The 19,860-nt window shown below is 33.9% G+C and overlaps 1 protein-coding gene across 17 annotated transcripts in view; it reads right to left on the reverse strand.

The window, feature by feature from the left end:
• SLC16A7 (solute carrier family 16 member 7) overlaps positions 1-19,860 on the reverse strand; it is a 176,619-nt gene that overhangs the window by 20,109 nt on the left and 136,650 nt on the right. For 16 of the 17 annotated variants that reach the window (XM_057556864.1, XM_007179723.2, XM_007179720.2 and 13 more), the window contains one exon: positions 190-333. In XM_057556864.1, the coding sequence (XP_057412847.1) occupies positions 190-333 (144 nt within the window). Of the gene's footprint in view, positions 1-189; positions 334-7,684; positions 7,756-19,860 lie in introns of those variants that run through there. The other variant, XM_007179728.2, reaches the window with a different exon arrangement.

Below are 19,860 nucleotides of genomic sequence, written 5' to 3' on the forward strand. Positions count from 1 at the left end.
AATTTGATTGGCCAGCCTATAGCCAGTATTTTGATGTACCAGATGACAATACTTTAAGATAGCATCTGATATAAAAAAGAAATTCAAAGAAAACAGTAAGAATGTTCTATTGCTCATGCTTCTGACAGAGCTTTGTAAGCAACAGGAACTGTTAAGAAGAAAATAAGCTGAAAACAAAACTTGACTTACCACAAATGAATCCCATGGTGATGTAAAGCTCTACTACGCTGGTACTAAAAGAGGCTGTGACCATTCCCAAACAGCATAACAAACCTCCTACCATCACCACTGGCCGGCTACCGTATTTATTCACCAAAACACTACTTACGGGACCTGAGGTAGAGAGGACATTAAGAAATATTCAGTTGTTGGGTTATTATTTATTTATTTATTTATTTATTTATTATTTATAACATTTGTTAATTTTGAAATTTGAGAAAGCACATTTTAATGATTAAAGAAAAATATTAGTTCACATGGAATATCATGAAAACTTTTTAATACTTTCCAATCAATTTGACTGGTTATCTTTACCCATATATATACAAGCACATAAAATAATAAATTAGAATTGTTTAACATAGAGTTTGTTAGGACCATAATTATTCAACTTTTGATGGAAAAGTTTTTCAACAGGACATAGCTAAACTGCCTAAATATCCTAATAAATGCAGGTAAATTTATCTAACAAAAATCTAGGGATTATATAAATGACTTGTCTGTTAGAATTTTATTTTCTGGAATAATGTATGTTTGTGCACACACATATATATCCTTAATTGCAGCTGAAATTTTTTTTTTATTATACTCCACTGTGACTTTTCTTTAGTACTATATTTTTTTTATTATAAGACACCAACTGTTTACATACCTCATTATATTAGAGATGAGGATGTCTTACACTGATGGTCTCTTAACAATCCCTGTCCATCAGGGGGCAGTCATAGGTAGTATGTTGCTACCATGGCTTAGGTATGCTTGAATTTGGTTGTTATTTCTGTGGCTTGGTTAGACAATGGAAATTCCTCACATTTCAATCAGACCATTTAAGGACCATTTGAAAAAGGAATATGAATATGAATCCTGATTGTTGTTTGAAAAAGCTTCTGTTGATACATTCTGGTAAGGTCAAGAAAGTACCACCATCAAAATTTACAGAATGGGTGCAGCAGTTTAGATAGAACTGCCAGAGAAAATGGTGGCTCTCTCTATTAAGACAGGCTGCCTCACCAGCAAAGGGAAAAATCTTAATGTGGGAAACATGAACATCGAGCACTCTGACTCAAAAACTAATTTAGAAGAGCCAGATACTAAATAGGATGAAGTTTTAGGAATGCCTTATGCAATGTGTTTAACATACATTTTCTGATGTATGTGTATGTGTGTGTGTGCATATAAATATTCAGGAGTGATTAAAATGATTAAAATAATCTATGTTTATGTCTAAAAAAGCTCTTTTGGTAATTTATTAAGAAAGAGTTGGTGTGTCTTATTTTAACGTGCAGCATTTTTTTCTTTAGTGGTACTTCATAAAATAGTGGTGCAACTTAACAATTGAGGCTATCTTAGATTCATTGAAAGTCCATACCACTTTATAAGACCTGTCCAAGTGTAAATTGTTTGCTTTGACATTTCCTTCTTAACTTAAAATTATATTTCATCTGAAACTAGGGGCACTGCTTTGAGGAAAAAAATTACATTAGGTCAGAATTCTCAGTCCAATTTTTAGCCTAGAAAAAATTAAATAATTTTTAGTTAATACTAAAACTTAAAAATTTGCATTACATTTGAGAACTTCTACATGGATGGTATTTAAAACACATTGAGATTCAACTGTCAATACAACCTTATTCTTTCACACAACTATACTTAATATTTTTATTCTTTACCTATAAATATAAATACTCGTGGCCAAATAGTCTTTAATATTACTCCACAATATCTTTTGAAAGGAAATTGGTAATAACACATAATTTTAGAAAAAGAACTCAAAAACAAAATACCACATTTTGCATTTAACACCAAACAAAATAAACCTAAAAAGGGCCATATATAAGACAGCTCTATAAGAACAGCAGGGTTAGAGGCAAAAAATCAATGAAAATTGTACAAGGTGATGTGAAAAGAATAGAATTCTGTCCCTAATATGGTAAAACTCATCTGAAGAAATTATGTATATACATAATATATATTATTATATATAAAATATAGTTATTTATTATAACATATACATTGGTTTAGGAAATGAACATTTTAATTAAAAGCATGAAGTTAAATTCAAATAGCCTTTCTGAGAGGGGGAGAGTCAGAATCAATTGATTAGCTTGATTAGTTACTGAATTTAGGTGTCGATTCCTTTTCTTAAAATTACTCAACCAATTCAGTTCAATTCAATTCAACTCAGATCAGTTCAATGCAGTATTTCTTGAGCTCCTGATATAAAGCCAGTTGACAGACACCAAGGATAAAATAATAAAAGCACAACTATAATCCTCAATGCATTATGTTCCAGAGGAAAAAATAATCAACAAGTTATTTTAAGAACTGTGATGGATGCTTTGATAAATACTAGATTATCAGAATGAATTCAAACGCATTTATCGATACTTGGACTAATAACAACGATTTCTTCCCAGTATCACTGATATTACATATTCCATTTTCTACGTGATGCCTGGATAACTAACAAATGGGCTGACTGATTACTATATTTTATAAATGTGTTTGCCTAAATAGTGTAAATTTAAATTTGAAAATAGTCTATGAATCATAACCTCATTTGCAATGTATGGGAAATAATTATAGCTATAGATTGGGATAACCACATCAAAGCTATGTCCCATTACTGTGACTGATTAAGAGTAGCCGCATAAGAAAACATTTAGAGGTGTTGGCACTTTTTTTGAGCAAGCTTTGATAAATTCTACAGTGGTATCAGTCAAGATGCAATGAGAGTTCTAATTTTAACAAGTAACTTTATTTTAAATTATACATCTTAGTTAAATGATATCCTGTAAGGGATATGTTTACATAATTATGTATAATCTTTTTCTAGCACAAAAAAGATATACTTAATAAGTGATTTATTTAGAAATAATCAACACTCCGTACCCCTTAATATTAAATGCTTATAAAATGTCATAAATTATTTCTACTTTGTAATAGTTGTGGAGGCAAAATTAAAATTATGATACAGAATAAAATAAGCTTATTTTGTAAAGAATCTCTAAATGCTTAATATTAGCCCGAGGAGACATCTAACATTAGATGTAAAACACAACACCATCCGACATCTCTCTCCAACCTTAAAAGCAACTTGGTTTATTGTATTAACAAGAAAAATGAAGTTTCAAGTAAATAAATTCTCATCACACATGATTTTTATTAAACATGCACTAGCCTCACAGGTGTCCCTTGTTGAAGAATCTTAGGCCTAATTATATTCTGAACTCATTCATTCATTTATTTATTTATTAATTCAGTCATTCTGGAAGTTTTTACTCAACATGTGTTTCTCCAGTAATCATGGTACTTAATCACTAGTTATATCAAAAAAGAAAATCTGGGACTTCCCTGGTGGCTCAGTGGTTAAGAATCTGCCTGCCAAGGGGCTTCCCTGGTGGCGCAGTGGTTGAGAATCTGCCTGCTAGTGCAGGAGACACGGGTTCGAGCCCTGGTCTGGGAAGATCCCACATGCCGTGGAGCAACTGGGCCCGTGAGCCACAACTACTGAGCCTGCGCGTCTGGAGCCTGTGCTCCACAACAAGAGAGGCCGCGATAGTGAGTGGCCCGCGCACCGCGATGAAGAGTGGCCCCCGCTCGCCACAACTAGAGAAAGCCCTCGCACAGAAACGAAGACCCAATACAGCCATAAATAAATAAATATATATATATATATATTAAAAAAAAAAAAACAGTGGGATATATTTAAAAAAAAAAAAAGAATCTGCCTGCCAATGCAGGGGACATGGGTTTGAGCCCTGGTATGGGAAGATCCCACATGCCACAGAGCAACTAAGTCCATGCGCCACAACTACTGAGCCTGCACTCTAGAGCCCATGAGCCACAACTACTGAGCCTGCGTGCCACAACTACTGAAGCCCGTGCACCTAGAGCCCGTGCTCTGCAACAAGAGAAGCCACTGCAATGAGAAGTCCGCAAACCGCAATGAAGAGTAGCCCCCGCTCACCGCAACTAGAGAAAAGCCCACACACAGCAAGGAAGACCCAACGCAGCCAAAAATAAATAAATAAAATAAATAAATTTATTAAAAAGAAAAAGAAATTCTTCCACCTGCTGAGAGTTACATCTGAGCCCATATCTTAGTAGAGCAAAAGTATTGCTCATCAAAATGCTTTGTTCTATTTGCTTGTCAAGCAGTTAAAAAAACAGTGTGCAAGAATAATAATGCCTTGTTTCCCAAAACATACACAAAAGTATCAGACTGTGTCTAAATAAGACTGATCTAGCCACTGATTTCTCCTGATGCAGCTTTCCAACCTATCTCAAAATCTTTAGTGTCATGTACAATGGCCACTTTCATGCTAGCTATGAAGTTGTAAAGGACGGGTTCATCAGAAAGCAATGTAAGGATCAAAATATTGTCCCTATTTTTCAGCTACTTCTTTGTCTTCTGATAGCTATTTCTGTCAGCTACTTCTGTCTTTTATGGTTGAGGCACCATAACACTTAGCAAAAGAATACTCATTCTGGCAAGGAAGCTTTTGTGGGTTCTTATAAATTACATTCTTAGAACTCCTGTTGCACTTAACAGTTAGTAACACACACATGAACAAAAAGAAACACTTGCTGTCTATTTCATTTGTGTGAGACTTGTTCATATAATCTGTTCTAAGCTCTGTGAAGGTAATTGCCACATATACTATTATTATTCATCAACATCAACATTTATCGAGTTATTACTCTTTGTAGGAATCGTGCAGAGAATTCTACATGCATTATTGCATATGATTTTCATGGCCTAATTAACTAATTGCCTAATTAAAGCTATTAACAATTGATAAAACTGAGACATGCAAAGTGTTTGGAAAACTTGTTCAAGGTCAACATCAATATACGTGCTAGGGTGTGGATATGAGCCCAGAGTCATCTGATTATAAAACTTGTGCTTTTAACTACTGTGCAGAAAACAGTTAACATAGCAGAGCTAGGACTGCCATCCTTAGACGGGCCTGCTTGCAAGGCTGGCTCTTGGCTGGCATCTGGGAACTTGGATTTCAGAAATGTTCCCACCATTCCCTAATGGATAAGAGTGGCTCACTATGCCTACACTGTCTTACAAACAATGTGGTTTATGCTGAACACCTGCTTTCCTTCTGGGAGTCTAGAATTTTGGTGCCTGCTGGACGGAGAATGTCTTTGTCATCAGCAAACCAATAGAAACCTTAAGCACTGAGTCTCTAATGAGCTTCCTGGTAGACATCACTTCACATGTGTTGTCACAACTAGCTGCTGAAGGAATTAAGCCCATCCTTTGTGATTCCATCAGGAGAGGACTGTTGAAAGTTTGTACCTGGTTTCTTCCACACTTCGTACAGCATGCTTTTCCCTTTGCTGATTCTTTCACTTTGTATCCTTTCATTTTAATAAACAATAGCCATGATTTTTTTTCCTGTCAATTTAGTTTTTTTTTTTATTGGAGTATAATTGCTTTACAATGTTGTGTTAGTTTCTGCTGTACAATGAAGTGAATCAGCTATATGTATACCTATATCCCCTCACTCTTGGACCTCCCTCCCACCCACCCCCTACCCCACCCATCTAGGTCATCACAGAGCACCGAGCTGAGCTCCCTGTGCTATACAGCAGGTTCCCACTAGTTATCTATTTTACACATGGTAGTGTATTTAAGGCAAACCTAATCTCCCAATTCGTCCCACCCTCCCCTTCCCCCACCGTGTCCACATGCCCCTTCTCTAAGTCTACGTCTCTATTCCTGCCCTGCAAATAGCTTCATCTGTACCATTTTTCTAGATTCCACATATATGTGTTAATATACGAAATTTGTTTTTCTCTTTCTGACTTACTTCACACTGTATGACAGACTCTAGGTCTATCCACATCTCTACAAAGGACCCAGTTTTGTTCCTTTTTATGGCTGAGTGATAAAAAATAAATAAATAAATAAACAATAGCCATGAAAAAGACATTGTTGAGTCCTGTGACTCTTTCTAGCCAATCATCAAACCTCGGAGTGGTCTTGGGGACTCTGAATAAAACTACTATACTATATCTCTCCTACTGCTAATTTTGAGTTTTGTATATATATATATTTTTTTTGTTTGTTTGTTTTAACTAAATTTTTTTATTTATTTTTGTCTGCGTTGGGTCTTCGTTGCTGCGCTCGGGCTTTTCTCTAGTTGTGGTGAGCAGGGGCTACTCTTTGTTGCGGTGCACAGGCTTCTCATTGCGGTGGCTTCTCTTTGATGCAGAGCACGGGCTCTAGGTGCATGGGCTTCAGTAGTTGTGGCTCGCAGGCTCTAGAGCGCGGGCTCAGTAGTTGTGGTGCACGGGCTTAGTGGCTCCGCGGCATGTGGGATCTTCCTGGACCAGGGCTCAAACTCTTGTCTCCTGCATTGGCAGCCAGATTCTTAACCACTGCACCACCAGGGAAGTCCTTGTATATATTGTTTTAAACAGATGATTTGTGTTACATATTTTTAAATATACGACATATATATATGAATATATGAACTGGTCTATTCTTTGGTATATAGTTATTCTGTTCTGTAAAGATGAACTCATAGTGCTTATTTTTATTTCTTTTGAATATTGCATGAGTACTTGATAAATGTGAGAAAATTTGAAGAGTGTGTTATGTAATGAACATTTCATAAAATATATTTGATCAATCTAAAACCATGAACTGGGATTGACTATCAATTTGAACTATACAAGATTTTTATGCATAGCATAAACAGTAACAGAAGAAATGATAAACTGCTATAATTTATTTTTCATTTGCTTTATTTCAAATTTGTATATGTGGTATCCTGTCAAGTCAAATGACAAAAAGCACTAGTGCAGGACTGGGACAAAGTTGTTTGCAATTACAGAAATTTATCTGTGTTTACTATAACAGTGTTTTTCTTACTAACAGAAGCTTTCTAAATTTGAAATATTTTTCAAAGAGATTTTTTGAATTAAAAAACTGTTCCTATTTTAATTTGGACAGAGGGTGGGATCCTCTTCATTCACTACTTGTTCATATGCCTGAGGTTTATCCCTGCACTGAAGCTGGGACTGAAAATCCGCCTGGTTTCTCTCTCCATGTGATCTTCTTTCATTCGGGGTCAGTGAAAAACATGAGGGGAGAGTCCCTGATAATTAGGAAGCAGCTATTGCATCTGCTTCTACAAAGGATGAAGATAAAAATGTTACACAGGTAAATCATCTTCAAGGAGCACGTTGCTCAGTGATAACTGTCCCAGTTTGATTGACTAGAGCTCAGCCAGTTCTACACAAGATGAATCTTTATGTCAGGTGAAGACACTCATCGTATATTCACTCAACATTCAACGAGCATTTAAGTGTATAAGGTGGCACACAAAGGTTTGAATGAATGGTTTGAGTTGTTGTAGAAATCAAGAAAGGGGTTGATTAACATGCTAGTTGCAATAGAGGGACAGAGGGTCCTGGAGCCTGAGGTGGTCTTCAAACTCACCTTTGTATTTGCTGTTCCCTTTGTTTGGAATGTTCTCCCCCCTTATACGTAAATGTTTTATTCTTCTCATAGCCAGGTCTCTGCAGTTATATCATCTCCTCAGAGAGACTTCTCACCATTCCAGTAGATGAAACTACCAAACTTCAATGAGAGACTACAGGTAATTTAAAAAAACACTTTTACATCTAAAGCTCATTTCTCATATCTTTTATATTAAATACCTTTCTTTTTTCATGTATCTGAATGCTTGTTCTGCCATTGGCCTGGTTTTGAGAAAAGTTCTTGAATTTTTATCTTTAAACGAAAAGATAGTTATTTTTGTGTTTCCTCATCCTTTCCTCTCTCTATATGGACTCCTCCATTTCCATATTCATTCAACCACAGATTGCTGCAACCTGACATCGTCACAGCTGTTTAGAAAGGAAGATGCTACTTGTATGGGGATGGGCTGGGGAAAGCGGCACACTGACATCTTATCAAAATCTTTTAGTACGAATCAAAGGATTTGAAAGTGATCATTTTAATTTTCCATGTCCAAGGACAGAAATGCTAAGCACTTCCTTTGTGTTTATAGGTTACATTATTCTCAACCAGAAAGACACTCTCACTTAAGGCTAGCACAATGGCTACATAATAATAAAAATAACATTTCTTGAGGACAAGGCATGTTTCTAAGGTCTTTAGATATAAAATCACATTTAATCCTTACAACCCCTCTAAAAATTGCTACCATTACTTCATTCCCATTTTTTATATAAGGAAACTGAGGTGCAAAGTAGCAGTTTTTAAGGATTGCTCAAGCACTGTGCTGTAACTGCCTATGCCAGCTATGTACACTCCTGTAAAGTGTCATTTTTATTTTTTATTTTCCTGGGAGGAATGATTAAATCTTTTTTACATGTATAAAGCTCATTCTTTAAAATAAAAATTTACATTTAATACCACATTTCACAAATTTTATTCTTCACATTCCTTACTCTTTGGAATAATATTTAGGAATACAGAAAAAATAAGACTGTATTGCAGTAACTGTCGGTTACCTACCCAAGGGTCATGCCCTCTTCCTTCTTCCTAACTGAATCCTGATTTGGTTTCATACCTCTGTGAGACCCCAGGTCTAACATTTGGGAAGTGAATCACAAGTACTATAAGACAGTAATGATAGGTCCATTTCCATTACCAAATGCTGGTTTGAACATGAGCGTTTAGTATTTAACATCTACTAAATACCTTCTTTTCCTCTAAAGCTTGAAAGTTTACTTAGTTTCAAGGAATTACCTCAGTGTGATCTAACTGTAGAACATTTAAAGTGATTCTGACATGTTTCCAATTTTTTATACTTAATTAAATGTTGGAATAGTTTAATCTCAATAGGATTTTGAAATATGAATATGTAATTCAGAATGTATCTTCAAAATATATATATATGTATATATTTTCATTAGCCAGTCAGGAGAATACAGTTTGTAAATTGAAGATTCACATCTGTTTTAGGCAACTAATAAGCAATATGGCCATTTCCAAAGGATGCTAAAATACATTTCTGCTCATGGATATTTTTCCCTCATAACTCTTATTGTGCATAGGATATTGTGTAAAGTCCTATGACATTTTATATTTTTTCCCTCCCTCTATTCTTCAAAATTAGTTTTAAATAACACTGCCATAATGCATTCTATGAGCCCATCTGTCTAATGTAATCCCTAACCTTTTAATTGCTATACTACTTTGTTCCTATCCCTTTTAAAAGATAGTATTGATATTCTACTTTGTGGTATATTTATTTGCATATTTGTATTAATCACTAGAATTTCAGCTCTTGGAGGGCAGGGGTGTAATATTACTCAGTTATAATTTATTTAGTCATAGGATAAATATATTTCACATAGTAGATAGTAATTTTTAAATTTAATTTAATTAGATTAAACTGTTTTCTAAGTTCATCTAGGATTTTCATATGATGCCACCATCACTACATTGGTATGATATCAGGATTTATCATAGCAGACAAGATTTAAAAGGGGATATTTAATCTATATCCTTTCTCTTTTTACCTAAATCATATAGGAAACAAAAATACAGCACATACGCCAGGTTAAAGGTCATTTTAGAGATGTGTGTATGATCTCCATTCATCTTAAGTCTTCTCTTCAAAAGTGCCTTGGTTTATGAGTAATGACCAGTTTTAAGCAATCAAAATTCCTAACTAAAGGTATGAGACCCATCTGCTCCAACAGCCCTGCCACTATCTACTACAGTATTTGTGTATACAGTGTAGAAACAGGTGTATTTGTGTGTGGGTGTGTGTGCTGTCAATCCAAGGGACATAGTACCAAAAGAAAGTGCTCCAAGTATTCTTTGTGCACATTTTATATAAGTTCTAGCATGCTATAAAGTTCCGTGGAGTAATAACAGTTAGTATTCTCTACTTATTCCAGAGTATAAATAGTCATCATCAGAGAATTCATAACTGATATTTAAATGAGTCCTCCCTTGGCTAACACTCCTTGTTATTGATTGTGCTTCCATTTTCTCCTACTTCCCCTTTTGGGAGAACATTGATTCCTTCCAGGAATCTGCTTTTTACTGTGCAGCCATGTGCTCAGAGAATTAAACTCTGTATTGAGGTGGGAGTCACTCCTGATTTACTAAGACAGCCAATCATGGCAATCTCATTCCCTTCTCCACGGACTGTGTTAGGGCTGGGTTTAGGACACAGTTCTGGCCAATGAGTGGAAATCTATTAGCAATTTCTGGGAACAGTTTTCCTTTGCTTAAAAAGAGTTACCAAGGAATCCCTAAATGTTGTCCCATTTGCGTAAGTTGCCTTGAACCACAACAGCCGTCCTGTGAACAGAAAGAGAGCTGGCCTGAAGAAAAAGCTGAAACACAGAAGCTAACAGTTCCAAGAGCATCACAGTGGACTTGGAACCCGAATGATGCCGTTCTATGGTTACCCTATATTTAAAATTCTTATTAAATGAGGTAATGTGTTTAGTTAGTGTGGAAGGCTATTGAGTATTTACCTTGAAAGCATCCCAGCAGATAAACCTGTAGTAAAATAGATGATTTTTCCTTAAATATTGTGGTATAATGAAGGATAGATTTGGAAATACCAAGAATAATTAGAACAAAAATGTTTGGTTCAATCACATGTCCAACTGAGAAGCTGTTACTCAATTTTACTTTGAAGAATTGGGTATTTTGTTTGACAGCTTGTTTTACAGGTTTCTTGAAATAAGTGGCATGCAAATTTATTGCATTACACACATTCATAAATTAAATGAGAGTTTTAAGTTGACAAGGGTTTATTGGTGTTCTGAACTTCATGGAGATTTAAATAAAATATGACATTGTCTTTGTGTTTGGCTTATATTAACCTCTTTATACAAACTATCTTCACATGCACACACAGACACACACTCTCACACACACTTAATTCACAATACAATTTTTTAAAAGGTTAAGAATGGTCTTTGAAGTCTCATTATTTATAATTAATTGTGGGACATACACTTTCTAATCTATGTAACTTTGCTGTTAATCCAGAAACAATATTATCCAAAAAAGCTACATTAAGACATTTTCTATCTTTTGGCATCATCTAGAACCTCTATGGGCAGAGCCAGCTATATTAGTGTTCACAAAGCAAGTGTAAATGAATGAATGAAAAAACCCCATTTTTAACAAATAAACTGTGTATGTTCTGAATGAGGACTCAACAAGCTCCAGAAAATACCATATGCTACTTGTAGCAACAGCACCTGCAGTGAAGACACACAGAAAGAGAATTAACTGGATATATGAGATGCAAGCACTGGTTTTCAGAAGCAAACATCACAATACTCCAGGAAAAGAGAAAGGTATTTGTAGTATATTTTGATTTTAAAAAGATTTTTTAAAATCCTATACAGAATGTAGGAAATAATATAAAAAACAAAGGAGTAACTGTAAACATCTAGAAATATGAGTTTAGATTGAGAAGTATATTAATCATTTGATACAGAAAAGGGAGAAATTAGACAAATACAAAATAAGTTTAGGATCACTAAAATAGAAGCCAAGTGTGGACTTTTGGAGTAGAAATGGAAACTCAAGAGAAGAGTGACAATACAGCTGAGGAAGTTAAAACTAGAGTCGTGAATAGTAACCCAGAGAAGGGACAAGACGGGCAAACGTGTAACACCTGAGATACTTTAGGCATGAGAATCAAATCTCAGAAAATTAAGATTTTTATGGAAAAATATGAAAAAGGAGTATCTCTAAGCATGGATAGATGCTGATAAGGTAATTAAATCAATGTGTTAAAGTATAAAGAACAGAGAATATGTTAGAGAAAAGCACAATAATGGAAATATAAATCCACTTCTCCAAAACAAACAAAAGTATGTTTTTCATAGGTTAATGAATTTGACATAAATTCTGAGGGTTTCTAAGAACAGATTAGAATAGATTATTAAAGGAATTTTTATGAAAATCTAGAATAAGAAACTATGATCACCCAGCATGTTTATCAACTAAAGCTAAAATCATTTCTTTCTGTACATTCATGTCAAAGAAATACAGACAATAGCACATCAATCTTTTCAAGACATATTACCATATCTCTAATGAAATTCCAACACACAACATGGAAAATACAGGTTGAATTTAGGACTAATAGATATATTAGGAGAACGGTAATGATTAATATTAACCTAGATTATAGGAAGTGTTCTGTGGTCCACCAATTAATATTGGCAAGTCCCACCCAGGTCAACATCCTTGTGCTGACTTGAAGTAACAGAGATCTTGTGACTACCAAAAGCAAAAACAAAACAGAAAAACGAAAACCCCACCCACATTATCAGGGTGATTTTTAAAAATTGTATGTATTTCAGGTGTACAACATGTTTTGATATGTGTATGCATTGTGAAATGATTACCGTAGTCAAGCTAATTAACATACCCATCACCTCACATAGTTACCGTTTGCGTGTGTGTGCGTGTGTGGTAAGAACACCTGAGATCTACTCTCTTAGCAAATTTGAAGTGTACAATACCTTATTATTAACTAAGTCACCATGTGATATATTAGATCTCCAGAATTATTCAACTTGTAATGGAAAGTTGGTACCCTTGACCAACGTCTCATTTCCTCCATTCTCCTAAGCCCCTGGCAACCCCCGTTCCACTCTGCTTCTATGAGTTCAACTTTTTCAGATTCCACATATAAGTGAGATCGTGCAGTATTTGTCTTTCTATGCCTGGCTTATTTCACTAAGCATAATGTCCTACAGGTTCATCCATGCTGTTGCACATGACAGGATTTCCCTCTTTTTTGGGCTGGATAATATTCCATTTTATATATATGCCACATTTTCTATATCTATTCATCCATTAATGGACACTTAGGTTGGCTACTGTGAATAATACAATGAACATGAGAGTGCAGATATCTCTTTGAGATAGTGATTTTATTTCCTTCAGATATGTACCCAAAAGTGGGATTACTGGATCATATGGTAGTTCCATTTTAATTTTTTTGAGGAACTTCCATATTGTTTTCCATAATGCCTATAACAATTTACATTCCCACCAGCAGTGTACAAGGGTTCCCTTTTCTCCACATTCTCACAAGCATTTATTATTTCTTGTCTTTTTGATAATAAACATTCTAAGGGTTGTGAGATAATATCATTGTGGTTTTGATATATATTCTTTTCCATCAGAGCTTCTTAACTGAGATAAAATCTATTCTTTGTAGGGGACAGTTGGCAATGTTAGAGAACACATCTGTTTTCATTAGAATTTGGAGCACTTTTTGTGTTTGATGGATGGGATCAGAGATGTTAATCTTCCTGCAATGTGCAAGATCCATAACACAAAGACTTGTCCAAACCCAAATTCCATTAAGCCCCCACTGAAATACTCTGGGCTAGATAAATAGAAGTGGATTATTTGAAGAGGAGAGTTATTTCACACATGAACACTTGATATAATGTTATATAAGGAATGGTTGAAAAAAATGTATATATCTTGGATAAGGATGATTTAGGAAAAACAATAGCTTCCTTTCATTATCTGAAAAACTTTCAATTGAGAGTTAGTAGACAGGACAAAAGTTAGAGAAGGTTGATTTTTGTATAGGAAAGATATTTCCAATTATTTGAAAGGGAGTTACTTGGCCTTAAACTGTTCAAGCAGAAGTATGTGACCACATGTTAAGAATATTGTAGAGGGACTTAAGAACTGAAGGTTGGTTAGACATTTATGTTTTTTCAATCAAGATTTTCAAATAGAATTTTAAAATATGTTACTAATAAAAGCTATAATTTAAAATATGTTAAACTATAAATTTCTTATATGACTAATTTGTATCTAGTTTTGAAATAGTTTTTAAGTTTAATTGCTATGGTGCCTACCAGAGCGGCTTACACTTCTTAAAAAAATAATGCACATTACTTATCAAAAATTGTTTCCTACAATAAATATGCAATCTTTAGTTTCATTATTAGGTAAAGTGTTAAATCAGCTTTTCTACCTTCTGTTGATCTTTCTATTTTAGTATTAACGGTTATCATTCATTACATATTTAGCATAATTTCATTTGTAGCATTAAAAAATAACATGATTATGAAAGAATGCTAGAAAAGCACAGAACTTTGAAAAGATGCAAGTGAATTCCTAGATTCTGGAACATTCACAGTTCATTCCTGTTTAAGTTAATAGGAATTGACTCCATTAATTAATTGCTCATCAAAAATTAGATGTTTATCACTCTGTTGTGAAGGTAGTGAGGGGGATGCTCTCTGAGAAACTACGTAGTGGATGACTAGATTCTCGTTTCAAATGGAGAAATGAATAAATGGCAATGTGGGTTAGTAAGGTAGCAAAAAATTGGTTGTGGTTTTACAGCCTTGGGCATATCTCTGAATATCCCCAGTTATCATGCAATCAACCACCTGTGCTCAAGCAATCATGGGGATATTATCTTCAAACAGAGGTGGGTTCTCACATCTACAAGAATCCCAGAAAAAGCAAGTGTTTTTATTTCTGTCAGGATTCCGTTCACTTGATTGAATGATTGTGGAAAATCACTAAGCTAAGTGATTTTTAAGCTTTCTTTATAAAGTTTGACAATCCTATGCTCTTGTAACTTGTTCTGGAATTCCTTTATTCAGTCAAATATAGATAGTGCTGGTTACATGCTAGACATTTTAAGAGTTTCCTTAGTTGCTGGGGGTAAAATGACCCTACCTCACACTAAAAGGGTGGTGGTGGTGATATTCTAAAGGAACTGAGTTTAGTAAATGAGAGTGGTTCGGACACATAAGGAAATAATTAGAGAAAACTGCAATCTGTTCATAATTACGTATATATAAAGTAAGGTATTTTTGAATGTTTACACCTGATTCTTAAAACACTTTCAGATACATATTTACTAAAGTAATATTGTGTCTTTTGTCATATTCTTACTTCACAAATAAATAATAATCTTATTTACATATTACACCAAATAATTTCAAAATACATATCAGAAACAGCCTATAGATTTGTTCTTGTTATTAAGCTCTTTGCAAAAACACATGAATATGTTAGAGCTCATGTTATCATTTTAATTTTGACTTACCTTTTACAAGATGCATACAATATTGATTTTCAGTGCTTTTACAATAATCCTCAAAAGCATATTAAAGTATTTATTTGAATTTAAAAATCAATTCAGACATTTTCGGACAAATTAAATCTTAGTTCACTGATCAGTTTGAGAGTAGGGACTGGCTTTGCTAACTAAGTTAGAGGGCATCATATTCCCACACATTGAATGAGCTAAGTCTGCATTTCCAAAATTTTCACAAATATAGACTTAAAACATGTGACAGACAAAACTTTTAATTACAAAAACTGTATTGAAAAAGGTGTATATTTTAATTTCTCTACCCTTCATAAGCTTATTGGATTAAAAATTTGTCTCTAAATGATAAAGAGCAGTGTAGATATTTATTATTTGGTAAATGTTGGTAAATGTTTTTGGTAAACTTCTCAGAAGTTGAGAAACTTATTGACTGAAAAATAATCCTTTTGTAAATGAGATGCTTTCCAATTCTCTGTTTTTCATAAAATTAAGGGAAGACTTAACTGAATTGCTAGCTAATAGATCATTACAAACAATTTTTGATGGTAAACCATTATGTGACATTTGGCAAATTCAAAGAACTGACTGATATTGCTAAAATCAAATAATTTCCATTATTGTTTACTTTATTATGTGAACAATTTACTCAGTGCTTACTTTTTTAGAAATGAAACAAAACAAAAAAGGAATATAATTGAGACTAAAACTTGTATCTGCTTAGCTAGCAACAAAGAATATTTATCTGGAGATACATAGGAGGCCCATTTATTTCATTAAAAGACACCTTTCCACTAAATGTTTACTTTTTGTTTAGTAATTATCTTATTTTGATCACATTTGCTGTAATAATATTATAACGAAGCCCAACAAGAATAATTCTGTTAACAAGTAGTGCCTTAGGATCCCAGAAAATTTTAAAAAAAAATTTAGATTTATATGCAATGTTTTTGCAAAGAAGGCAAAAAGGGATTAGAAATACTTAAAAACACAAAAATAATTTTCAGAAGTACAAGAGAAATATAAGTTCAAATAAAGACAGAATGCAAAATTTACCATTTCATGGTCCTATGCTCATTCATTCATTTAAATGAATGACAGTGGTCATCAAATCATTTGGTATTTAGATCCCGTTGTTGCTTCAGAAAGAAGTCACTATTTCTATTCTTTCCTTGTACAATAATTTGTAGTAGGGAGAAAATTCTAAGAAAACCTCTAGACATGTTTGAGCTCTGGGAATCGTTGCTTGATAGTGAATGTGTCTAACGGACATTTTGCAAGGTCACTGGCTAATTTTAAGCATACATAGAAATAATACACAAGCTCAGATGCAGATTTTCAAAATTTTATAAAACCTAACATCCAATTCACAGTCAATGTCATACTATATACATACTATTATAATAAAGAAAATGTAATTATGAATTTAGCTTGAGACATTCCATTTAGATATTCAAGGTAGAATGAAACAACTTAATAAGAAAGCTTTCCATGATGAATTCTGAGAGGGTGTAAAGAGAAAGGCTTCTTATTTATCCACGGCATTCTGGCTTAAGATACACAATTTATGGAATTTCCCCAAAATTAAGGCCAGAGCAACTTTGACTCCAAAGTTAGACACAGTTCATAAAAAGCAGTAGATTGGTAAACTTTCTTCACGTGTTAGCTCGAGTCAGTTTATATTAGAAAACAATTCAGCCAGAGCTAAAGTGTACCACCCATCCTATATGGGGGTGATATGGTGAGGGCCCAAAGAATGAAAGAAAGAAGCCCCTCAGCAGAATATAGTGAGCAAAAGTGGTAAGACGAAACACAACAAGCCTAAGCCCCATCCTACTTATTCTTTCTGTAGAATGACCACCTTCAGAATTTCTCTTTGAGTAAATATTGGAATTATGCCCCAACACCATGCAAATGCTCTGAATTTGGTTTAGAGGTCTGACACCAAGGGAACAAATAGAGAAATATGTGAAAATGTATAGCCCTGCCCAGAGTTTCCTTGGGCATTCTGGCATCGTTATTTCCAAGGAATTACGACTCGGCATCCGGCATTTTCTTCTGTTTCTTGCTAAGAATGTGAATTGTTCACTTGAATAGTTATTGCTTAACTAGAAATGCCAAGTACCAGGTGTTCATTGATGCACACAGGTACTCATGGTATGTGTTCTAGAGAGCAATCTATGCTTCAAATAAAACTGTATATTAAGATTTGTTATGCTGCTTAGTTAAAAAGAAACATAAAATAATTTATGTTAGCCAAACAAAGGTAAAGGAAGTAGAAGGGTTGAATAAATAGACTCAGATGCAACAAACTTGACATCTTTATAACAGGCTACTAGTGGGAGAATCACAAATGCATTGAGATTTTATATGTTCCATTACAAATAATAAAGAATGCCTCTGTATATCCCCCAGGTTGAACTTAAGTACTAAATATATCAACCAAATATTTGAAGAGTTACAGACCTATTGTTAGACATTGAGAGGACACAAATGTTTCTAACACAGGAAAAGAAAAAACAACACAAAACAAAAAACCCTAAATCTTATCTACTGATTATTTAACAATGAAGAGTTCCATGTTCCGGGGATTCACTCTGACTAAGCTGCACTGAATGAAGGCTGTAGAGATCAAGAAAAGTTTCAAATATTCTACCTGCAAATACAAGCATCTTTTGTAGTAATCCCTGCAATTAAAGATCATATTGTCAAGAGACATCTGAATTTCTTACAAATGGAGTTAAATATTGGAAATATTGGGAACTAGCTGGTTACAAATACATTTGGTTTAATATTTAACAAGAGAATCCATGTACAACGTTATCAAATATTTAACTAATGGTAATGAAGCCATTAACCAATCTACTTCTTGATTCATATCTTTTTGCTACTTCCAAATGTAGGTTTACTGTAAAGCTAAAGCAGCTTAAGCTCCAGAGCCCTGCACTTGCATGGGTTCCTTGCAAGGCCTAAGGGCTTAGAGATATAATCACAAGGTCATATGCTTAGTAAAATATGAAAAGTAAGATGCTTTTATATTTTTTTTCAAAGAGTTTCCTCCAAAAGATACAATATTTCAGGAACAACGAAATCTAGATTTACTCCTAGAAATGCCAGTATTTTTTGTCTGCAATATAAATAAAAATCTCAAGATTAGACAGTTTTAGTTTCACAAAACCTAAGTTTGGACTGTCTTGTTCTTGGAATAGCAGAGTTATATTGTCTGTGTACTTCTTAGCTACTATAATCTATGATTTTTTTAAACTAATGTGGTCCACGGAGGTGAAAAAATCCCAGGGTACTAACAAAAACATTTAGTTTCTCTATGGCCACTGAAAACAACAGGCCATCTATTTCTGATCCACAAATCAATCTCATTAGAAACACATAATAGCTAGGTTTAATGTTATGCTAATAACTACTACAACTGAAGAAACAAAAAGTTTATAAGAACTGACCTAAAATAATTCTGCTGAAAAGACACAGCTTTCAATGTTTGCATAATTCACCCCTAAACAGACCATTGTTCTATCACTCAGAGGCAGAACATCAAAGCATACTGAATTAATATGTTTTCCTCTGAATTTATTCCAAAGTTATCCAATAAAATATTTCTTGTTGAGTCTTAAATCCATAAGTCTCTAGAGAGATGTTGATTTCTATTTATTTAAAAAAAACTGTATCCCTTTTTTGGAGTCTGGATATTTTTTTCCTTCGTCTAATAACTTGTGCAGGAACAATGGAACATAAGTGAAATTTATAATTTAATAATTCCCTAATTATGCCCAAAAGGTGTTAAGAAAAAAGCCCATACATATGAAGTGAATTTTACTCGGTTAATAAGAAAATAGGGTACTATTTTAATGTTTCTAAGAATGTAATCACATATGAAAAGTGGAACTCTACAGATAGGTAGGTAGATGGATAGACAGATTTTAATTTAGGTACTGTACTAGATACTTCTTTACACTTTATCATGAATACTATGATAGGATGTTTGCTTAGTTTTACCATTCTGAATAAGGATAAAAGTTCCAAGTTACATGCTTGTCATTATATTATATTCATAGCCAGTAATTATCACACAATGGATTAAAATATATCTACTTTTAGAAAACAGAGAAGTCATTCCTTAAATAGAAAAAAATCCATCCAAAAGAGTCATGAAAAATCTGGTCGTTAACCCAAGAATATTTTTATATCAAATTACATAATAAATTTGACAGCCTTAAAAATAGCAACAAGACCCCAAAATGAAAAAAATACTCATAAAATAATGTTATTTTAAAGCAGTCTAACAAATGAAGATGTGTTTATTTTTCAGACATAGATGCCCCAAATCAGTTAACTGTAAGGTACACGCTTATGGATATGCTGTATCTGATGGAAAGTGAAGTCTGTATATTAATATAGCACACAGCACAATCACTCTGATATAATGCTTTTAAAAAAATCAGGAAATCTTTATCATCAAATCTCAGATCAACTTTGTAAGTTAGTGACTTAGGGTAATTACAGCCCCTCTGAAATTCAGTGTTCATTCTACGGTCTATGGTCTATA

This window comes from Balaenoptera acutorostrata, chromosome 11, assembly GCF_949987535.1.
Source record: "Balaenoptera acutorostrata chromosome 11, mBalAcu1.1, whole genome shotgun sequence".
In the NCBI taxonomy this organism is placed as follows: Eukaryota; Metazoa; Chordata; class Mammalia; order Artiodactyla; family Balaenopteridae; genus Balaenoptera; species Balaenoptera acutorostrata.